At 38.9% G+C, this 24,615-nt stretch overlaps 2 protein-coding genes and 1 long non-coding RNA gene across 4 annotated transcripts in view; 2 read left to right on the top strand and 1 right to left on the bottom strand.

Moving 5' to 3' along the window:
• cpx (synaptic transmission protein complexin) overlaps positions 1 to 11,615 on the top strand; it is a 326,307-nt gene extending 314,692 nt beyond the window's left edge. For both annotated transcript variants that reach the window (XM_033350043.2, XM_033350044.2), the window contains one exon: positions 1,098 to 11,615. In XM_033350043.2, coding sequence (XP_033205934.1) covers positions 1,098 to 1,174 — 77 coding nt within the window. In that variant the 3' untranslated portion in view covers positions 1,175 to 11,615. The remainder of the gene's footprint in view (positions 1 to 1,097) is intronic.
• LOC117166247 (uncharacterized) overlaps positions 1 to 24,615 on the bottom strand; it is a 185,653-nt gene that overhangs the window by 159,033 nt on the left and 2,005 nt on the right. The window lies entirely within an intron of this gene.
• LOC117166380 (uncharacterized) lies at positions 12,411 to 24,295 on the top strand. The gene is made up of 12 exons (XM_076624967.1): positions 12,411 to 12,595; positions 13,903 to 14,042; positions 15,497 to 15,667; positions 15,878 to 16,085; positions 16,178 to 16,302; positions 16,677 to 16,810; positions 16,881 to 17,146; positions 17,240 to 17,384; positions 17,676 to 21,137; positions 21,231 to 22,080; positions 22,165 to 23,399; positions 23,840 to 24,295. Exons 1-12 carry the CDS (start codon positions 12,411 to 12,413, stop codon positions 24,293 to 24,295), a joined length of 7,377 nt encoding a protein of 2,458 aa, XP_076481082.1.

The raw sequence follows: 24,615 nt of genomic DNA, 5'->3' as shown, positions 1-24,615 counted from the left end.
GAACGAGAAGCTACAAATTCACGGTACACGTTCACCGAGTGGAGCTGCCTGACGAATTAATGCAGTGGCGCTCAGACACGGCAAGGGATGATCGATGAAGGGTTAACGAGCCTTGGCTAGAAATCAAACAACTGTAATCCTCCACTCGGTTTCTGAGTAAATTCAACAGAAGCCGGTCGCATGCCACGATCCTCGTTCAGTTTCACGGCGAAATCGATGTCTTGTAATTGAGAGAGCTTGAAAAACTGCCAGCCAACTTTCAGCCGTGTAGTCGTTCATTTGCGTTTTTCCATTCTTTTGTAACTAAACTGGGACACTGTAGCGCACGCATACTCATTTATACACGGGGCTGAATAAAATACAGAGAATATCGGAAATCGTAGTACAATGCCAAGAGGATACCTCGTGAAACTGTACACCCTCGCACTATCAAAAATCTTACGATAATTATTATACCTGTTTCGCGATTGGACAAATGTCAATGATAGTAAAACGATGCGATGGAGTATCGTTTAACTTGGTATTTCGTGTAACGAAAGTAAGAAGTAACTGGCGTACAGTTGCGGATGAAAGAAAGTTTAAAAACGATACACCGTGAATTGTAGAAACTTTTTTATTAAAGATTTTTTTATCGTATTGGTAATAGTCGTTTATTCTATGATATACATATTGTACTTATTCGTTGTTGTTTTATGATGTCGTTCCATATTTCTTATTTTCTAAACTTTCTTCTATTCTCCGCTGTATGAAACGCAAAACTACAAGCTAACGTAAAGTCTATAATTCATATGCAATACTCAAATTTTATTAAACATAAAAAGCGTATCCACGAAACGTAAAGCGGCAGACTTTGAAATTCTACTCACGAAGTATGAATAAGATAGAGAGATTCGTCATCTGATTCAACGATACGAGTATACTTCTAGCGTAAAGTGAAATCGTTTACAACTTGAAAGACAAGCCTGGAACGACATCTTTGTGCGTGAACTCTTTTCATCGCTTTCATTGATATCTAGAATAAATCCTACAAATATCCGCCACGTATCTTGCGACACGCTATATATACAATATAATACATGAACGTTCGTTTGTTCCAGAAATCAAGAACGCGTTAGACACGCATATACAAGAGATCAAAGCGCAAGTACTGGAAGGTAAATGCGATCTCCAATAAGCCTACCTACACCCTTGAAGCGGTCGGTAAGGAGGGTGGTGCATCATGTGCTACCAGAGCCGCATCCGCCTCTCAGCCCCTACGACATCACGAGGAAGAGAACGAGCGAGATCTGACGTGTTATTGGAGAAGCGAAAGGAAAGAGCGATACGGAAACTCACTACCAGCGTCGTCGTCGTTGCCGTCGTAATCGTCGTCGTCGTGTTGTTCGAGCGTAGATCGATTCGGGATTCGAATTGGCCAGTCGTCCCTTAGAGAGCGTCGAGAGAAGCGACAATCGCTCGAGACACCGCAACCAACGCCCATCGCCCGTCCTCGGTCCTCCAACGACCATCGAATTAGATTTTCTACGAGGGTACGCGCGGAACGATCTTCAGAAACGAGCGCATCGACCAAACAAGAGAAGAGTTACGAGCTTCGATCAACATTGCCATCGTGTGAGAAGGACGTGTCATCGTTGAGAACGAGTGGATGGAACGAGACGAATTCGACGGATTAAATTCGAGAGATCATCGTCGATAGCGTTGTTAATTGACTCGAGTGATCTTGGAAATTGCAGGCAGGGCAAGAAGCAAGTCGAGACGATCTAGAGATTCGAAGCTCGGCGAGGATCTAGGATGTCGATGGTGAAGCGACGAATCCAGAGGAATTTCAGAATCGATACAAACGAAGAGGATCTACTAGAGGCATTACGCATGAAAATTCATAGGGAAAAGAAACGAGGAAGACGGGGACGATGTTAAACGAGGACGATGACGGGATAAAGAAAACTGCGGCAGACGTGAGAACGTAGGAAGTACGAGATCGGCGAGAGTTCGTTTACGCCTTACGATTCGAAGAAGGAAGAAGGACAGAGACGATCGAAGTTAAGAAAAGGAGAAAATGCAAAGTATAAGATCCGTGAGAATTCGTATATGCGTTACGACTCGAAGAAAGAAAATGAAATATCGGAAAGAAATCTCGGCAAGAAATAAGATGGAACGTAAAAAACAGAGAGAGAGAGAGAGAGAAGAAGAAGAGAAAGGAAAATGATTGGATCGATCAAAGTCTCTTCGGATATCGTACGAATATCATGGCGTAAATGAGACGTGAGGAGTCGAAGGGCGCGTGCATATAAATATACCTATATATATATATAAATATAAATAAAGAAATATATTATATATATATAAATAAGAAAAATGAAAGAAGTAAAAAAAAAGACGTAAAAACTTAGTACCTAAGTTTCTAGTGAATTTTTCGAATAGTGGTAAAAAAAAAAAGGAAACTACCGGTAGCAGAGTTACGTAGTCACTAGTTCGTTCGACGGCTGTTCAATAACAAGGAGATCAGAAAGGAGGGAGTCATTATTATTATTCGAGTTATTAATTATTCTCATAGTTTATTACCGCGGTCATTGTTCTTATTATTGTTGCCATTAAATGTTTATATTTAGAAACAAGTTAAGACAAGGATCGAGGGCCACGAGAAACTAGAGTCAAGAGACCAAGAGCTGAACGCAAGACGGAGATGGATTGCTGAGAGAGAGAGAAACGAAGAGAAAAAAAAAGAATTAACATAGGAAACGAGTAATGAGAAAAAACAAGAGTAACCGGCGGCCCTTGCTCTCCCTTCCGTCCAAATTCGAATTTTTTCCGATTACCTCTCGGCGATATAGCTCGATCGCGATCGATCCGTAGCGAAACGCGTAACACCTGAGCGATTCTTAGGGACAATTAGTTAGGAGACACATTGCCGACAAAAGTGACGAAAAAATATAAAGTGGTTATTAGACCAAAAAAAAGAAAAAAAAAGAAAAAACGGAAAAAATCGACAAAACGAGAAAACATTTTAACATGTGCGCTTCGTTAAGAATAGCTCGACGAATCGAGCAGCACTGACTCTCGCGTTTAAATGCAAACAAATAAGAAAAAAAAAAGAAAAAAAAAGTACTAAAGAAATGCCTTTCTTTCACGTTTATACGGTGCGTTTCTATCGAGTGTAATTATATAGTAGGTTAATTGTTAGAGAAAGGAAGAGAAAACTGATTTATATGTTCGCTCGTGAACGATCTTAGAACAGGATAGAGAAGTGTCGCGATTCGACGATCGAGACTGTTCTTAGCAAGGAGTTTTCAGGTGTTACCGCCGGAAACGTTCGAGCAAAGTAGCCATTGTTTCATCCTTTCTCGAAGCGGTTCACCGGTCTTTCATCGTGCTTGTTCGTCCGCGACAAACACGTTGTGCATGATGGACGACGCGTAAACGATGATGGACGGGATGGACAGAGCATCGACTGCCGGCAAGTAACGCGAGCCTTATACATATACAGAATTAACAAGAAACTAAAAAATGCTCACGCACGATACCATTGCGATATACTTAGAGACTAATTGGAAACAGGGGGAGGAAAAGTATAAAGGAAACATTTCGTCGAGCAAGCAAACGTTTCTTGTTCCTTCGATCGGAAGATCTACGTTTAATGAAGAGACTGAGAGGATAACTCTGTTTAAATTAAAATGTATCTTGTAACATAGATTCTTGCGTATATGTCGTAAAACGTTCTGAGTTGGTATATGTATAGGGCGGATAATGCCAGACGAAGCTGCGACGGAGAATGAAAGCACGAAGAGGAAGAACGTGCCATTTAACGCGTGACGTCGTTTTTTGTATGAGTGACGAGATGATACGAAAGTGTACTTTTTTTATGTTCGATATCGTTCCTCGTTCTGGTACCGATCTATATATTCTTATACATCTTCTTCTTATCTATCGAGTCTTCTCAAAATCTCTCAATTGATTCTGACTCTGAAGCAACAGCTATCCTCTGATTTCTTTGCGAATTCGCGATATATTCTCCTAACACGCGCTCTATCATACTTGATCACTCGGATTAGGAAAACATTTCTCGACGATATGCCGCGATACACGCGAGGAAAGATCCATCGGGTGTCGGGAAAAAAAAGAATTCCAATTGCTCGGACGAAGAGAAATTAGAAAGAAGCAGATGAAGCAGGATCCGACGGGAGAAGAGGAAAGATTGGAAAAAGCTTTCCTCGTCTCATCGAGATAAGTGTGTTACATCTAGGACCGCGTCCCAGTTGAAAAAGAAAAGGCAACTTAAACGTCAGTCGAAAATGAGAAGTCGGAAGGCCTTCTGTCCAAACGTTTTGCTATAGAGACGAACGCATGTCAGCTTTCTATGTGCACTCTGCTGTTTCTCGATGTATAAACGTAACGCGGCTCTTCTAGTCGACGATTATCAGTCGTTCCGCAAGCACGTTCGCGGATCTTTCCCGTTTGCCAAACTCCGCGACGCAAATTCGACCATCGAAAAGGCCAGCACGCCAGCCTTAACTTTGCCAGAAACTTTCCTCGAAATTCGATAATATCGTCGATACTTTTTCGAACTTCGAATCTCGGGTGAATGGGAGCAAAGAATAATTTACGATATTAAAAATTTCCAAACTTTTAACGCTCCGCTATTTTATCCGGCGGCATACTGCCTCGGCAACTATATAATTATTTACGAATAACGACGCAAATCGGTAGTGTCGTTATCGATTTTCCTCGAACCAAGCGATTTCTCGATCGCTAAATTCTCCAAACGAGCACGAAAGAACTAATCGCGGCGGGAAGGAATTCAACGAACAGCTTCCTTGCTTGCTGTCCGAACTTTTGGAAAATCGCCGCGCGCTCCGCTACTTTCTCCTGTCTCAATGTCGTAAAATACCTCTTGGCATCTGTTCGTCCGCGAAAGACAAACCGACAACTTTTCCAATGTTTCCAGTGTTCGGCTGTATATCCCTTCGACGAGAATTACGAGAGAAGTTTCAGCGGAGACTTAAGGCTGGCGCGAACGAGCACACAGATTCGATTTTATGCCTTCCTTTGTTTTTCTTTTTTTCTTCTCTCTTTCCCTTTACCTTAATCGTTTTCAATAAAAAGAATGACCGAGGAGACGTTATATCGATCGCGCCTTTTTGCGAAGCCACGGCGAATTTTAATCGTCGAACGCGGCGGAACGAGACAACCGAGAAACGAACGCGAAGCGGACGGGACGTGCTTCGAATCTGAATGTACTTGACGTATAGTCTGTCTCGTGTCTCAACGTGCATGCTACCTGCCTCTCTCTTGTCTGTCGATGTCAATGTCGATGTCGTTGGTTGGATCTTCTCTTATCACGCGTGAGATCTTCGAGGATCACTCGACCAAAGATAGAGTTCAAACTAGAACGTGTATTTTGCTACCTGAGCCGAACGCTGACGAAGAAAGTACAGAAGATTATAGTGCGACATATCGCGATGATTTTCGAAGATCCGCAGACTCGCATTCTTTCTCTCTGTAACCGATCGATCCACTATATGGAAACGCTTTAAAAGTACCTAGAACGATTTTACCCTAATCCTCCTTGTTCCTTCAAACTGCGCCCATTTCCTCCGCGTCCAGGCATCCTGAACCGACCGAATTCAACAGAAATAATAACCTGTCTCGCATATTCTAATCCTCCTGCGCGATCTACTTGATATACACTTGAAGTCAATTACTCGATTATTAACCCAAAGATGTATACATTATATTATCTATATTGATTCTAGAGAATATATATGCTCGTACGTTCTTTTCGTTTTTTTTTTCTCTTTCTTGTGGCGAATTTTCGATACAAACGTGAACACACCAAGTTAAATAACCAGTTGATGGAAAGCACGATTTCGGTGTAGAAGAAGACGGGTTTCAGCGTAGCTCGAAGCGAAATGTTTTTAGAGACAGACCGTTCTTATGATTACGATTAACAGGAGAAAAAATAATTAATTGGACATCGAGTTAGCCAGACAACTTCGAACGACAGCAGTGTATAGCTCATAGACTGTTTTCCTATTCCCCACGCTCTCTTTAACTATTTCTGTACCTCCCTCCCTCTCTCTTTCTCTCTTGCTCTTACTATTTTGCTCTCATCTTTTGATCGTAACAAGTTTTCTCTCCGCCTGTCGTCTCATAGCCCCTTTGCTCGATGTATCTCCTACGCTACGCTCGATTGTTCTCTTTGAAGTCACGACTACTTAATGCATGTGTCACGTAAAAACGAACAAATAAAACGAATACAAAAAAAAACATAATATCTTACTGTCGTAACCGTTACTGTTGATTAATGTCGTGTGTCGTTGTTGTTTCTCGATGTGATCGACATAAAACGTTGTTCGATGTACTGTCTAGTCAATGTTGACGCTTTAGTCTCAGTAGTTCGTCTTTTTTCCTTTCTTCTCCCTTATACGTACATATTGCGTTACACGTTGTTCAAGCTTTCTGTGTAAGATTCAACGATCGATTAAAAGCTTTCTGTGCCATTTAATTCGATGTAGTTTAATTTAAGCGTAAGCAATGCTTAGCACACTGTGTCAAAGATAATTTTCTGTTCGGTTGCCGTACGTGAAATGGCTGATTTCATTGGTAGCGGCTAAAAGTGTCGTTAAGTAATTTTGACGTTTATATATGATTCATATGATACGTTATATTTATATGATATATCATACGTGACATTTGTTATTCAATTTTAAATTTCACGCTAATTAAATGCAACACGATACTTCGTCGAAGACAGATCGTGTGTCAAATCGAAATTCGAGTGCGTTCTTTGTAAAACTTTAAACTTCTTGATTTAGATCGTTAAATATAAATATAATGAATGAACCGAAATATTCTCAACGATGATCGGTTAATGATTTTAATTGCCATAATCATAGCTTCCTTTTACATTGAGTACGTTTAATCGTAATACGATTAATATTATTTTCAACGTTAAGAAATCGGCCATTTCACTTGAAACGACTTAGTGTAAGTTCCTATAAAACTTTCAATTTATATTTCAAACTTTCGTTTGCGAGAGATCTTCGCGTATTCTTGTATTCGATAATCCGTGAAATTTGCTTCAGGCCATTTACCGACGATTTTTCACCAGCGTAAACGTTCATCCACCAGTTGTCGCGTGTATGCGTGCAAAACACGAACACAAGTTGTTGAAACGCGATAGACGAAAAAGTACAGTTCCCCTCGAAAGGTAAAATTCGACGGTGTTCGAAACCAACGAGACAAGAGTAATCCGGAGATATGCTAAAACATAATCTACGCGTGACAATCTTCTGTGATTCTCGCTATATCGAAGGAAAAATAACGCGGTCCGAGAAATAAAAAGGAAGTAAGAACGGAGAATGGATTTTCAGAGAAATAGAAAATGTATCAGTCGCGTGAATACTCTCCAGACTTTCTCTTGTTCTTTGATTCTTTTGATCTTTTCCATTGGTACGGAACTGTTGATCTTCGATCTCCTTAATTCCCTTTAACGAGTGTTTTTCCACTTCCACTTTGCACACGCACCTAACATCGCACGATTCTAGGCGATTTATCGCTCTATCCTTCGCATCCTTTACCTGAAGCCACCCTAAGCCTGTAAAGCGGCACGTGGCAAGTGATATAAACGAATACTTAAATCTACTTAATTCGTGTTTCATAGACGATCGTAATCGTGAAGATAAAAAAAAAATGAACAAAGGATTGAATAAAAAAAGAAAAAAAAAAGAGAATCTAGCGACTCGTGTCTGTTTTCGACGTGACACCCTCGAACGTAGCGTTCTATCAAAGAGACGGATGAGCCAACGAAAGTTGCTGGTAATTGACGATCTCGGTAAATCTGACTGTAATTAGAAAGTATAATATCGTAGTACTCGCTAGCAAAGTACAATTGATCCGTCGAAACGAGACACGCGTGCAATTATTATGTAAAAGATAGTTGACGAACCTTTCTTAGGTACTTAATTATCGGGCGAGTGTTTCAAGCAGGACAAACCGAAGAAATCAGAAAGAATGTAACGCGTTAGGTACGATATGCGCCGAAACGTTTAAGATTATACGACAAATGTAACGTTCTTTTCTCTATGTACATAGTCTCGCGTATAACCTAGACCCGCGTTTAGTATAACCGAGAAAGTTTTCGTGATGGTTTCGTTCTACGTAACCGCGTCAAGCGAAAAGGATGAACGGAAGACGAGATGTTAACCGTGTCTCCTGGAAGCTCGGGACACCGTTCGCGTCCCAATTTTCCAATTCGAGCGTCCGATTTTTGCTCGAGCCAGGGAAATCCGTAAGGAAGCAGAAGGCGAGGACGGAAGGTGTGTCCCGAAGTTCGAGGACAGAGGAGATTAATACCGGCGTAACTCGCGAGGAAGAACCGACTTGACTTATTCAGAGACAACGACACAACGCATTATAAAGTAATAATGATAACTTATCGTTAAATCAACGTACTATTGTTATGATCTCTTACATTATGACGATGATCTCGACGACGAGACGATTGCATAATGTAAAACGCGTTCGCACGTGTGTTTTTTCAATGCGTTCACAAGAAACAAAGTACGAACTAAGCGAGAGAAAATACCGTTCAAACACACGTAACACCTACACACGGAGAAACGTTCGAAAAGAAAAAAAAGAGGTAAATAAATAAAGATAGAAGGTAAGACAGGAGAAAATCACGATGTTAAGTAAGTAGTCGTTAGCTTTGTATACAAGGGAGTGCAGAACAAAGACGAAGACGACGTTAAAGGGAAAGAGAAAGGGAGAGCTTCGATAATTGGAGAGTCCCGAGGCGAAAAGATACACACGAAAAACGGTACTTTTCAGCAGCTGCCATTCGACGAGAGGTTCGTGTACCACCATCTTCGAGCGGACTTGTGCGATTTTTTGGATAGAGATTCCGTGAACACGGTACTGGCTGTCGCTCGATCCTGCAAAACTCCATTATATTACACGCTAATCGCCAAAGGATGGTCTCGTCGCATAGAAAGCGACATTCTCTCCGACGCTAAATCCAATTTACTTTACGCAGATGCTATAAATTCTTGTTGGCAAAAAATTTCAAACCGTTTCCATGTTACCGGCGGCGAGCGTGTGAATAATTTAGACAAAGCGACTCCCGACTCAAATTGAATGTTGGTGTCGCTCGAGACCTAAGGTCGTTCGAAATTTCCCTTAAAAATGGAGATAAAAATGCGAATCGGCTGACTCGCTCTAGGAACGAGCGCACGACGCAAAAAAAAAAAGAGGCTGCAATAAGCGCGCATTCTATTTTTCGATCGTTATTCCCGGCGATTCGAGTAACAGCTTGTTTGACCGTGTTGCGACATCGCGACGTGTACGTAGATCACACCTGTACCGTGCCCGGTATCTTCGTAAATTCGTTGAATCGAGAAGCAATACTATAGATGCCTATAATTACTAATGTTATACGTTTCTTATACAACAACAAAATAAAAAAAAAAAAGAGGAAGTTGAAAAAGGATTAGAGAAAAACTCGCGTACACACGCACATCAGACACTGTATATGTATTTAACAATCAGAGTTACACAAGCACACCGCGCGATAACGAAACGAAAAGGACGGAAACATCGATGCCCATCTCGTCGATGTTCCTTCTTACGATCGGCACGAAAAAATAGAAAAAATGAAAAAAAAAATCCAAAAAAAAAAGGTATGAAAATATGTTACTCTCAACCTCGAACTCGAAACTCTGTAATTGCGACGCGTACGTTCACACATCGATCTCTGTGTAATTTTATATTTCGACGTTCGAAGATGCGAAGCACTTTTAGCTGCATGCAACGACCAATAATTATCGTAATCGTTAATCGTGTAGAGTTGCACCGAAAATAGAGGAACGATGTAAAAGGAACGGTTAAACGTGGTGGAAAGAAGGGAATAAAATAAAGAGAAAATTGAGAGGAAGGAGAAGGGCATATGGAGTCGTTCGAAATGCCCAAAAATCGCACGAAGCTTGCTCGGCAGATAAGAAAAGCGGGTTCGCGGAGAACGTACGATGAAGAATAGCATCGAAGAGGGGAATAGTAAAAGATCTCTTGTATGAGTTATAGAACGCTTAGCGGCTGAATCACTGGAACACGAATGGGTTGATTGTTAAGAATGAAATATTAATGTAACATGCGAAGAAGAGAATAAGTAACGCCGGATGGTGGATGATGATGATAATATTATATATTGTTGTTAGATCATGTATAATATATATACACATAAACATTGATATAAAAATAAAGTAACCTAGATATTAAGCGACCACTTATTCACACGTTACATAAACACATACGTACACGTACCCTGTGCACATGAAAGTTAACCGTTTATTTAGCGAATTAAACGACTACGCGAAAAAGAAAAACGCAAGAAGATTCCTTTTAAATCGTTTCTTTTGCCATTTCGATAAACCGTCTCGGCATTTTATTCCCTGTGTGATAATCGAAATCTTTCTTTCACCACGGAGATTTCTTCGAAGGTTAACGTACAGTACCGAATAATTATTCGAACGATACATCCTTCGTGTTTCGTTTAATTTCAATTACGAGCGTTTTTCTATTTTTATCTACGATTATTTATAGAAACGTTGAACGCTATTCTATTACATTGTTGACTAACAATTGTGCGTTAAATTTAAATTGTTCAAGAAACTTTAAACTCCAAAGGGATTTAAATTGTTAAATTTCGACTTGAAATTGGAAACTTCAAAAGTAAATTAAAAGATTTTTATTCGGATTCTTAAATTAAAGAAAGATTAGAATTATTCAACTAAGTAATAATTCGAATAATTATGACGGATAACGTACATACACGGAAAATCGATCTCGGAGATTGATGAGTAGGCGTGTGAAATTTTCAAATAGGTAAAACGTTTGCCCGTGCCAAATAAAAGGTTAATAGAGGTGCGAACACAGATCACAGGCATCGTTCACACACATGCAGGAACACGACACGATACGACACGACAGGACACACGATTTCGTAGCTGTACCCGTGAGCATCCCCCGTCAAACCAATCCCTGGGCATGGTCTCGGCTCTTGGTTACGCGTAAAAAATGCATAGAGTCCTATACTCTCTATTCGTCCCTCCTCTTGACCCTTGAAACGACGACAGAAGAAAAGAAAAGGAGTCGAGGCTTCTTTAGGTCGCGTCACTCGTCGATCTTTCTTCTCGATAGAAAGGAAAGAAAATTTCAAGTATCAAATAGGAGGCGACAGCCACGAATCAGAGTCGAAAGCTTGTACGAAACGAGAAACGAAGCGGGGATAAAATCAAAAAGGAGAAAAGAGATGGATAATCGAGCTTTCCTCTTCCTACGTTGTACGAGAGATTCACGGCGTTTCTTTTGGCTTTCACGGCGGAAGAGATGAAACACAAATTGCGAGAAAAACAAACGAGGATTAACAAAAAGAAAAAAAAGTAAAAAAAAATGATAAAGCATGAAGACGATTTTTAGGGGCGCGCCTCATCGTTATAGCTCTTAATACGATAGTAATATTACGAGTAATAAACAAAAGTGAATTAATCAGAATATGCGTTTATGTTATTTAGTTCTAAAAAAAATGAAAAAAATGTAATAAAAGTCAATCGTGTTACCAACCCGATCGTCTATTTATTTATTAATCTACCTTTATCAACGACATCTTTCCTTACAAAGTATTCCAACACTTGCAAACATTTTTTAGTAACATATTATGTGTCTCGCGTGAAACATTTTTCTGAAATTTTATTAGAACCGCATTAGAATTAAACCCAAATTTTTAACGTTTTTCGGTTTTTAATTAAATTAAGAGTATTTATTTATTTACAGTGGCAAAAGCGTTTCAAATTTAATACAGAACATTGTACAAACACTGCGAGCTTATCCTGCCTATCGATTAACAAAACGGTGATTAGCAAGCTGGTTGCGATGATTATTATCTTGTAACTTCCACGTACATTTTCGAACCGATTTCTTTCAACGGTATAATCGCGACAATCCTATTACGTATTTCTCGCCACAGCAACAGTGAAGTTTCAAAATATGTTATACAATACACGTAAAAGTTTCCTACGAAGAGTGTTCGAACACTTTCACGAACGTATATTACACTTTAAAACGCTTAGTTCCATTTATCACGATGACGTAGGAATTTCAACAATCAACCGGTACATTCCGCTGTGCGTGCAGTTCGCGCTACTCCCAATTTCTTTTTACACAATTCGTAGCGATTTCGAAAGCGTTCAAACGTGCTACTTGTCAATCGATGCCATTTATTATTTTCCAAACAATCGTTCTTCAGTACGAATAAAAACCTTCCCGCGAAACGTTCCAAACGAACCAAAACAGTTTTTCAAGTACGAAATGGAAAGTTTCCTGAATTGATTCGAGTGGCAACTAAATCGATCGACAAAATGAAATATTTCAAGCAGAGCTTCTTCTTCTTCTTCTTATTCGTTCTGTATGATCTCGTGATCGGTTCTCTAACCGAGGAGATAACGTTGAACGTCAACTTGAAAGAACCCATCGCTGTAACCGATGAGAAGTTCCTCAGTCTTACCATTGATCCAGTAACCCTATTAGCCGGGAATGCGCTAAGGTACGTACGTTGAATTTATAACGCTCTCATATCGGCTTTTTACGGTAGCTAACCTTGTTCCATGATAAATGCGGTTATCCTGCTTCGTGACTGAATTTAGAAGATTTTGAAAGCGGCGTCGAATATAAATTCAAACTTAATGATGAATATTTCGCGCGCGATAACGACGCAATCTCGCGAAGAAAAAAGAAAAGAAACGACCGCGAAACAATTCGAGATCAATTTAAAACCAATCAATAGAATGCCAGGCACCGATAGCTCGTAGAAAAAACTTTCGGAATAACTGTACACGTATAACCTTTGAACGAAACGCAAATCCAATCTAGCTTCGACGAAATGAAGCGTGTACGTGTTTTAATTTAAATTTCAACCACCGCCGTCTCTTGCCAGTACTGGTGTTATCGATCCTCGAAGAAATCGAAGTAGCGCGGAAACTACGTGAAAATCTTATAAAATCTCCGATAAAATCTTGTATGATTGAGAGAAGACACGCTTATGCGTGCCGAGTTATTCACAAGTACGTCCGAGGACTACAGGGGAAGAGGCTGATGAATCACATTTTTCACTTCTTACTGGACAGAAGCTTTAACGTTCGATGCATTCAATCAAACTAATCTCGTATTACCGAAATTGTCTTTCCATTTGATCTTGGAGGTGGACGTGTATTTTTCTACTCTCTTGATAATTTAAAAAATATTCCTTGTCATAATATGAAAATATTGAAAAATATTCAAATATCGTTTGTTTTAAGAATTATGTCTTTGGTTGCACCTTCCTTCAATGGAAACTGGCTCTCTCCATTTCTAGCTATTTTATATCAAAATATTCCTTTCGCGTATCGTGCTTTTTTCTCTGTGATCCTCGCGTGGACACTTTGCTTGATTTATATCAACAATATACGAATGTTAATGGAATATACGGTTTAATGGGCTAAAGTAACGATCAAAAGGAATAATTGCTATCTCTTTGTACAGAACTAACTGATACATGTGATGCAAAACTTAAATTATTCATTTAAAACCTTGTCGATACAGTACTCAAATTAAATACACGATTCTTCCAAGTTTCAACCTTTCGTCACAGTGTAATTAATTTATCAATAAAATGACGTAATGTTCAGTATGTATCATTTAAAAGACAGGTTTAATAAATATATAAATATATATTTCTAATTTTACAACTAGATTAAATTCTGTCAAAGAGAAGCAAGCGTTCGTATTCTCAAGTACGTAGTGTGTATATCTAGGACTAGATTGCCTAACATTATCGTATCTTTAACATGCGAATCGTGGTCGTTGCAATTTCAGCACGGATTTCGAGAGAAGCATAAACATGGCTAAAGCCTTAGGTCCTGCATATTTACGATTCGCCGGACCATATTCTCTTCCCTACTTTGGCGATAAGAATTCTCAGGACAAAGAGGATAACAGAAAAACAATACTATCTGGTGAGCTCAATTGTCATCTCTTTAATCCTTTCAGCTTATTTAAATAAACCATATACTAACTAATTAAACCGTAAATGTATCTATTTTCGGTAACACCAATTTCAAGTCTTCTTTACACAAACATCAGAGGAAGTTCTATTTCTATTATTTTAATAATTAAGATATCAAAGAAACATTTTTCTGACAATTCGAAAGATACTCGGTTAGCAAAGGAAATATTTATATCCTATATTATAAAATCGAGTCAAAATACAATAGTTGGCTGACTTACGGACGGAAATGTACATAATCCACTCAGTTCGCCAGTTAGTAGATTCTCCTTCCATATACATTCTGCTAACTTGACTACGATACAGCCGATATACGGACCATTATCATGGTTAATTTAGGCAGTAATGTAACGGACGGCGGCCTACAAAGGATCCATATGCATCCGTTCACTTCAAAGTTACATTAACAACGAAACGCCTGCCACACATCTTCCTCGGCCAATTTCGCCGCCGATACAACACCGTGGTCAGCCAGTTGCAGAAACTGCCTGAATTAACCTAAACAATGCTTCGTGCACCAGTGCGCGTCCATACACGATACAGACGCGACGTGTTTTGCGAAGAGAAACGAGAAGGTTTACGTACCATAGTTAGACACACATGCATACCATCAACATTCCATCTCGAACTGTAGACACCTGTTTCGTTCGCGGTTACCTCGCGTTACCTCAGCCACTCTCGCTGATTACGTGCAAACCTTACACGCCTGTACCAAGGTGCAAACGTTAGCCACCTAACGAGCTTAGTAATTTAACATTCGCTGCGTGACTCTACGACGTAATCCGATCCGACGCGGTACCAAACTCCGTGTCTTCCACCTGAACCAAATTTCAACCTTTGTGTAGCCTATTTATCATACCTAGCGTACATTCGATGGCGCAAATGAATAGGTCGATCGAAAGAGAAGTTGTAATTGGAAAAGCGTGGAATTCTAAGAAACTTTGAACCTTCTTTAGTTAGGTTGTCTATTGATACAGCGGCTTATACCAGGACCAATTAATTGTACCGTGTAATGTAAGTATCACTTCGTTTTATATTAAATATCGTGTATTAAATTGTTTCGAGATAATTTGTTCCAAGTCTACGCAAAATGAAAAATACAAGTGTAAAGATATAATATATAGAATTAATTTATTTAATTTTTCAGTATATTTTGCTAGCTCGTGACTACCATAGTAAAGTAATTTTAAACAATACTTTTGCTCTTGGAAATAATTATAGGAACTGAACTTGTAACGAATAAGTAATTAATCGTACTGGACTAGAAATCAATCTTGTTATTCCTAAGGACTGTTTGTTATAGTGTTCGTTCCTCGTAGAACCGTTCGCTGTGACATACTATATCATATTCTACGTAAAACCATCACCGTATTCTGTTCTATCAATGACGTTTCGTGATCGTAGAGTCAGATTGGGTTGCAGCCCATCAGTGGGCAGGAAAGGCAGGATTGGATGTGATCGACTGCATTTCGCCAGACATTCGACAAAAGGAATCGGAGGAATCCGAAGATCCGGAAGAAATAATTTCTTTTAGCGACCATATGCATTTTAACGCCAGCTGGCAACTAGGATATGGTAAATTAATTCAGCCAGTCGAAACGTTCGAGCCAGAATCAGAAGTTACATTCGTCAATTCCAGAAATTTCTTCGTTAAAGATTAAACGAATCGCTTGCGTAACAAATTTGAGAAATTTACGAACGATGGAGTTGATCAGTTTGACTTTTGACAGACTCGTTCGTTCAACCATGGAAAGGAGGAGATCTACTTTAAGCTCGATTTTCCAGAATGCCAAATTAGATGCGATCTATCAGCCGATGATTTAGGAAGGCAGACGATGGCTTTGCGAAAAGTACTCAACGAATTTCCTAGATATTCGAACAGTATCGTTACTGGCCCCGATGTCGTGGCTTATAACACCGATAAACAACGAAAATATCTTCGAGATTACTTCAGCGTCGCCGCGCCTGCACTTTCGGCGATCACCTGGCATCCGTAAATTTCTTATCGTTACAGACTTAATAAAATTTCCTGCGCATCGTTTCACGTGGAAATATTAAATCGATACTATTTTAAATTGATTGCAGCGTGTTTGCCAGCATCACTTTGGGAAATGGAGGAGCTTTCATACATCAGGATAATTTAGAGCAGGATAAAGAAGAGGTGTTCAGAGTTATAGGTCGTTTCATACAGAATAAACCATTATGGATTGGTAAGAAATTTCCGATAGATAGTTGCGTGTCAGAAATTTCTTGTGGACGTATTAATCGAAAGGTTCATAACAAAATGAACGCTTCTCCGTATTTGCCTTTCGCCAGCAGAGCAAAGGAATACCCTGACATCTTTCGTTCTCAAATGAATGAAAGTTTTCAAACAAGTTACACATCGCGTCACATAATCTTTCCAATGTATCTGCAATTATACGATAGGAGACTTATATCTAATTAAATCATAGAGTTGCGGACCTCGTGACAGAGGTTTCCATAGAAGCGGTTAATTTATTTTCCAGAATATCGATTTTTGACAACGCTTAAAAATACATCGTCGATAACATACAATCGTTAATTGTTATTATTTCGTTGAAAGCTGAGTCCAATCCAGAAGAATGCAAAAATTTATTCATCGGAGCGCTCGTTCTGACAAGAAGACTAGGAAACGCGGCAAAGATAAATGTAAAGGTGTTCATGAGGCAACCGATAAACCTGACACGACCGACGCCAGTAAGTTTCTCAAAACATGAACGAATCCTCTCGTCAGAAATCGATGATGAACACGTCGATCTATACACAGAATTACTGGGTGTCGTTGCTTCACAAGACTCTCGTTGGACGAGAAGTATTCGATGCAAAGATTCAAACCAGCAACGAGAATCACGTCTACCTGTATTGCCAATGCGCGAAAGCCTCGAATAAATACGAGAAAGGATCTATCGTGATCTTTGGCGTGAATTTAAGTCCTGAAGATGCCACGATTAATTTCCAAGCAGCCAAAATTACCACTGTTCACGAATACGTTCTTTCGCCGGGTTTCGATGCTGCTAACAGAATGTTTGCCGAGTGAGTACTGCGATCGATATGAAAAATTTTATTATGATATAAAAATATGAAATATTTTACTTTGCCGTATACGTATGTTCCGTCGCTGTTTAGAACTATTTTCTTAAACAATAAATTGCTGACTTTAACCAACGACACCGTTCCTGAGATATATCCAAATGTATTGAACGATACAAAAGGTGTGGATCTTCGCCTGCAGTCGGGCGATATTGGTTTTTGGGTTGTTCCTAATCTACAGGTAAATAATAAAGCACATTTCTCTATCGTTTTATTTATGTATAGAGTGTCTCGTAAAAGTATTTGAACGTTTGTGAAAATTTTGTATAAATACATCACACGCGTTATAACGTCAGAACGTTTTAAATTTACAATACGAAAGTAATTTCTAAGACAATGTTATAAATTTCTACGTACGTTTGCAGATTAGTTTCGAATTTAAAACAATTGTGTTATATCACAGAGAAATTGTAAAAACTGTTATAGCGAGCCGCTGTATATTCCAGTCAAATGAATTGTCTGATTCTTGCAGGTAAAATCTTGCATGGAGAGCGACGTAACACAAAAGAAGGAAACTCTTGTAGAAAGAGAAATTCTAGAAAACCTGGGAAAGGCGAAGGATGTAAGAATACGCGTGACCAAATCTGTGAAAGATCAAGCAACCATAAAAAACGAAAAACAGAGACAGAGAAGTAACATCGCAATATATAAGTCGAATATAAAAAGGGAACTCAAAAGACTGAGGAGATTCGTGAAAAAGAAATTGGACGATTACGAGAGTAGATCGCTACTGAATGTCAGAGGATTATCTAACGAGGAAACTAGCGAAATCTCGAAGCAACCTGAAGAAAGCGTACAAGATGGATTGCAAGAATTCAAGGAACGTCTTTTGCGTTTCAAAAACCTACTGGATTCGAGCGATACGAAGATTGGACTGAAAAAACCGATAAGCGATCTCATCACAGACGCGATTTCTCTAATGTTGAAGGTACAGGATACTCTAAGAAGCATGAAGAGTAAAACCGGAAGTAACGAAAACCGAGTAAAATCATCTCGCAGCGTAAAAGAGTCTCTGAATACATTGTACGATCGTTTGACTCGCACTAACTTGGACGAGTCGATCGATCCTCGAGAGAACAAGATGGATCAAGGATCTAAAAGGACTAAGAGGGATCTACTCGTCGAGATTGGGGAATCTGTGGACAGTCTTTTGCGAAAAGGACCCAGAGACGACGACGTCGAAGAACGTAAATGTGATTCAAAGATTGGATGGTTGAAGAATATTAAAAAAAAAACGCGACCGAGTCTCGTGCAATTTGAAAGCGACGACAGTGGAGAAAGCACTTTACGCAAGATTTTTGATCCGGTGGAAGATTTTTCAAACGACGATGTATTTTTTGAAGATTCCTCTCTAAACAGAGACTATGATTACGTCTTCGCTGGAAACTCTCCTTTGAATAAGGATTGCTCGAGGAACGATGAACAGAGAAATCGAAAGATCGAAGGAAATTCTCGGAAGAAACCTTCGAAGATGGATTACCTGAACGATCATCTATGGACTGAACTTGATGACACTGATGATTATCCTTTTTACGATCCCATAGATTTCATCGAAGACTCAAGGCCCTGGAATGATCCAATGGAAGTAGCTTTGGAAGACTCTACCGAACTGTCGGAAGAGCAAATCTACGAACCTTTGAAAAATAATGAGTTTGACAATGAGGACGAATCTAGAATAATAGGAATTGAGTCAAACGAAGATCACGAAGCTCAGGATGACTATTACGAATCAAATAATTTTCCAAGGAACCATAGACTCGTATATGGCCCTTTGACCGATCCTGATGCATTTATTATGAAAACCTATGGGTCTGGAAAAAATAACAGAGCTGGTAATGAGAAGGAATTTAGGGTCGTAGGAAGCCAATCAAACAGAGTTCAGAGAGTACAAGGCGATAAAAGTAGATTAAAAGGAACGAATGATTACTATGAATGTACTGATTTTCCTAAAAACCATAGACCTACATATGGCCCTTTAATCGTACCAGACGCAACCGTTCTTCGATATACTTTGACTAGACAGCCATCCAATAAAAGGAAGAATTACGCAAATGAAAAAGCTTCTTCTGATTACTACTTAAGGTCTATTCTGAAAGGATTCGATTTCCCGATCGAGGCTGATCATCCTAGAAATAAAAAACTTAAAAGGGAAAGCAAAGATTTGCACGCTGTACTCGATCAAGAAATGATTAACGAAGACGACGCGAACTCGAAAAATTGCAACTGCAGAGTCATCAGACACTCGAAAGGTCGATCGAAGAGAGAAGCTATCGAGTCAATGGAATCTGAAATAGAACAAATCCCAATGGAGGCGAGCGTGGGTTTTAGAAAAGACATAGTTAAATCAGGTGTACGCGAGGATGCAGATGTAGAGGTGTTCTCAGAAATCAGAGAGGAGCTTTTAGAGAAAATAAAATCGCAAGCCGAACCTTCAAAGCCGAAGACTGGTCGAGATACAAAGACACCGTTACAAATTGAAGCTAGCACAGAGCATTTCAATGCAAATACAGCTTCATCGATCCTACGCGATGATTCGGACAAAGAAGAATTTTCAGAATTCAAAGACTCGCCTATAGAAAATGCAGAATCGTCAAATGAATCTGCGAGCAAGAAAATCGCACAAGATAGAGAAGAGGCGTCATCGGAAATTGAGAAAGAGGAAAATATTGGGCCGAAGTTTGAGTCAAATATTCCCTGTCTGCAGAGCAGATCAGATCTTAAGTTTTATTCTCAAATCCTACCTACTGATCAATCGACAATTTTAGACTCGAAAGAACAGACGAGCTCAGCCGGATCTTTGGAAACATTGAAACACGACGAGAAAGTGTTTTTTCATGGACAATCCGATAAAAAGAATGAAGAGAACACATCGACTTCTACTACAAGGTATACTGCGGTTGATCAAAGATATTCTACGCCCGATCAAGGATATTCTACGCCCTTCGTCGTTGAAGAGTTTGCAAAGGAAAAGGGAGAAACTGAGGAGGCTGAAGAAGCTGAGACTCGGAAGGTAGAGAGTTTAAGCACGACAGTCAAGACGGCCACTTTATCAGAGGAAACTATCGAGGAAGAATCTGAAAACAATTACGATAACGGCAACGCTGTCGGAGCAAGCTCGAAACGAGAGGTTAAACTGGAGCAAGTTCCCCATGAAAAAGTGAGGCTCGCAAACCGACCTCGCTTACCTAAACAAAGTAAGAAGCAGACGAAATTAAATGTTTCTAAGCCTCAAGAATCTAAACTATGGAAGAGAATAAGAACACTGAAGGCGATAAGGGATCTGTTTCGTAAATTGAAAGAGTCGGGCACTATATCTGTCCCAAGGTTGAGACCGTCTAAGTATGAGGAGCAACGAAGAAATCGAACGGAACGGCTTAAACAATTACGAAAGAAATTAAGTGACAAAGTACAAGTGACGTTAAAGAAATACGAAAAAGGTGACGACGATATGGTAGAAAAGGAAAAGAGCGAGCAAAAGAGAAGTCTGAGAAGGAGAGAGGTTTGGGAGACGGTCAGAACCAGCGAAGATTTTGCAGATATGATCGATCGCGAGAGATTAGCGTATATATTAATGTACCCACCAATGAAACACGATTTGAAAAGAGAAGCCAGTACGAGCGACGAGGTGGAAACGATAGAAGTACCAGTAACTGAGATTATCAGAGCGAAAAATGTCAGACAAAGAGTTTTTACTCCCGATAATCGAAGAAACTTTCGCGACACTACGATTATAGAACATCCTAATCCTGATAAATTAAAAGAGAAGATCATACAATTGACTAATTTATATCAGAGTAAAATATCAAGAGGAGGAAGATCTGATGAAAATAAGGGGAATGATAAGGTTTATTTTGCTCTGGTGGAAGACGTACAAAGACCACGAATATTTTATTACGAGGAAGATCCGGAAAATGAAGGGAAGAGGAATATGCGGGTAATTCATTTGTTTCTTATTGTCTTTCATCAGGATCCTTCTTTATTTAATTAATTGTACACATTGTTTTCATTTAATTAACTTGCTCAACAGGCACTGTCGTCGCGTCCCTTCTACAATAGCAAGTACAGGCACAATCGACTGATACAGAAACCTCACCGGGAAAGTCTTAAAGCCGCTCAATATACTAAGGAAGAATCAGATGAATTCCCCGGGGGCAAAGAAATATACATAATCGATCCCTCCGAGTACAAAGGAGGGCATCCTTCGTTGCAGTTGTACAGTCCATCGACGTCGAGAATCAATTCACGGGTAAAGATCGCTCCGAAAAATAAGTACGAAGTCAGTTGGGATCCTATCTCGAGCTCCGAGCCTTACAGAATTCGTCAAACAACTGACAAACGCGAAGGAAGAATGCCAAGTGAAAATTCTCAAGAGCCGTCGAAGAGCGCTGAAAAACTTTTACAAATTTTGATCGAAAACCTCGACTCGGAGACTACTGACAAACTTTTTAAGAAATTAACAGGACGCAGTGTAGCGGACGATAAAGGCGAACATTTCACCAATTCGATTTCAAAATCCAAAAAAGAAACCGGAAGAAGACAATCAGAGGAAGATGAGCAGCTCGAGATAATTTTTGAAAGCAAGGAGAATTCTAAGGAAAGTGTGTCTATGGATGATAATACCCAAGGCGCCAAGAGACGGAGGAAAAACTATCGAGATGTGTCGCAAGAAAAACTATCGGAAGAAAGTGTAGAAAAGGATGAAGAGTCCGAAAAAATTTCTGAAAGTAGGGAGAATTCTAAGGAAAGTGTGTCTTTGGATGATGATACACAAGGTAACAGGAGACAGAGGGAAAACTATCGAGATGTTTCGGAAGAAAATGTGGAAGAAGATGAGAAATTCCACAACATTCCTGAAAGTAGGGAGAATTCTAAGGAGAGTGTGTCTTTGGATGATAATACACAAGGCAGCAAGAGACAGAGGGAAAACTATCGGGATGTTTCGGGAGAAAATGTGGAAGAAGATGAGAAGTTCGACAACATTCCTGAAAGTAGAGAGAATTCTAAGGAAAGTGTGTCTTTGGATGATAATACACAAGGCAGCAGGAGACAGAGGGAAAACTATCGAGATGTTTCGGGAGAAAAACTATCGGAAGAAAATGTCGATGAGGATAAAGTAGACGAAGAGTTCGAAAAAGTTTCTGAAAGTAGAGAGAACTCTAATCAAAGTATACCTTTGGATGATGATACACAAGGCAGCGGGAGACAGAGGGGAAACTACGGAGATGTTTCGAAGGAAAAACTGTCGGAAGAAAATTTAGACGAAGGTAAAGAAAATGAGGAGTTCGAAAATATTTCTGTAGGTAGAAAGAATTCTAAGGAAAACGTGTCTTTGGATGATGATACACAAAACAGCAGAAGACAGGGGGAAAACTATGAAGATGTTTCGGAGGAAGAAATACAAACTGAAAGAGAGGATGTTTCTGAAACGCTGATTCCTGAAGAAAATGCCACAAACGCTAATATTTCTGAAGGAGATTCAGAAGAAGAAGCAACGCACATACGAATACGGAGAAATGCGAATACTAGATCAAAAGAAGAATATTTGAAGTCTGTGCCTTCGATTTTAATGCGTAAAATATCGAAAGCAAGCCAGAAGACTGAATTGGATAACTATTTACATGTAAAACAGAGTCCAGGAAAGATCTCTGGTGAAAATCCATCTAAACTGAGAATTGAAAAAGCGAAAGAACGTTTCAACGTAGTCCCTGATAAAAAATTCTACGGTAAAGCGGTAGCAAATATAAAGAAACAGATTTATTTAACGAAAAGAAGCAATAACGATGAATTTAAAAAATATCGATATTTTCCTAAAAATCTGAAAATTACAAGTACTTTGCCATCGAGGTCATATAATTCCTTTACTAAGAAAAACTCTGTCGATCCGTATAGAAAACTATTTGAAGACTACCAAAATGAGTCAGACTTCATAGAGAAAGGATCAGAATTAAGAAAAAACAAAAAACGTTCAGTCGATGCTTCGTACAAGGATGGAAATGTATCCAACGTGCAAGAACTTGGCAATGAAAAGAAAAATGAAAGGAATAAGAAAAGTAACAAGGAGGTGGATTTAAAAGAGGAATCACTTTCTAATAAACGTGAAGTATTAATGGTGCTGCCGTGGGTAAAAAGGTCCAGCAGACCGCGGAGAGAAACGATAGATCAAGAGAAGATCGGCAAGAATAATAAAGCGGATAAGGTAAGGCTTCACCCTTTGTCTTTGTAATAAAATGACAAAGAACTCGGAATAAACGATTTTCAAACTAATTATCTCTAAATTTAAAAGTGCAAAAATCCATAGAATAAGAGAAAAAATCCGTAAGAATACGAATACAAAAAAATAAAAATATATAAAATATCAAAAGTAATAAAATAGTCGTAATAATATTTAGCGAACGAAGCGAATCTCTGCTTAAATTCTATTTCTTTAATTATATTCATAAAAGTATGAATTTTCACGTTCATTCTCAGCTTTATAATTACCTACCTATATGATAATATTCATGGTACTATTATATTCATTGATTCGCCCGAATCTCTCTCAAGCTATACTGTTAAAGATTGAAAAACGAATAATAGCGATTTTGTTTTATCTTCTGTATTAAAATTTGCATAAAATTCAAATGGTTTTCTTTCAAGGTACAACCATTTGTATTGCAACATCTAGACGGATCCTACAACCCAAAGAACCCGATATCCGGTCAAATCGATGACGTCGAAAAATCGCTGATTCAGAAGATACCACTTGAAAAATTTACGGCGAAAGGGAATATTAACAGGAGGAAAAATATAAAAAGAAATAAAAAAGACGATGATGGATTGTCGTCGCTTCTACAGAAAAGCATACCAAAGTTAGGGAACGTTGTGGTCAATGGGTTAAATAAAGCAGAGAATTTTACTGGATCGGTGGAACAGTTAATTTTGAATCTGGATGAGAAGTATAACAAGACGCTGAAAGACGAACCACGAGGCAATTCTACAATGTCAGTTGACCCTGATCAGAGTATTTTTCACAATGCGATAGTGAACGTGAAGAAGTTTTTTATATTACTTAATGGTATCACTAATATTCTTCGAGATATCCATAATCCGTAATAATATATTTTTTCATTATTAAACGCTACGTAATTTATAAGATATATATCCTGATTTTCTATCCACGCTATTTTTGTAACTTAACTTTTTAATATTTTAATATCTTTGATCAAATAAAGATTACTGTAAATCATATTTCGTTTCGATGAATGAAATTAATTCTGCTCCCAGATACAAATAAAACACACATCGATGCAATGTGTAATCTATTCTTTTTAAAAACATTACTAAATACAATCTACATAAAACGTATATGTAACATCGTTTACATTCCCGTCATTTATTGATGTTCCACATGTAGTAAGATACATAACAAGTTT

This window comes from Bombus vancouverensis, chromosome 15 (assembly GCF_051014615.1).
Source record: "Bombus vancouverensis nearcticus chromosome 15, iyBomVanc1_principal, whole genome shotgun sequence".
NCBI lineage: Eukaryota > Metazoa > Arthropoda > Insecta > Hymenoptera > Apidae > Bombus > Bombus vancouverensis.
The sequence above is the reverse complement of the archived record's forward strand: the minus strand, read 5'-3'. Positions and strand labels throughout refer to the sequence as shown.

What these genes read in the sequence shown, in the direction of transcription:
- LOC117166380 (XM_076624967.1), top strand. Translation starts at nt 12,411, where the DNA reads ATGAAATATTTCAAGCAGAGCTTCTTCTTCTTCTTCTTATTCGTTCTG. An exon ending in CAGCTGGCAACTAGGATATG is followed by an intron (nt 15,668 to 15,877) that starts GTAAATTAATTC and finishes TCGATTTTCCAG; the next exon opens with AATGCCAAATTAGATGCGAT. An exon ending in TCGGCGATCACCTGGCATCC is followed by an intron (nt 16,086 to 16,177) that starts GTAAATTTCTTA and finishes AATTGATTGCAG; the next exon opens with CGTGTTTGCCAGCATCACTT.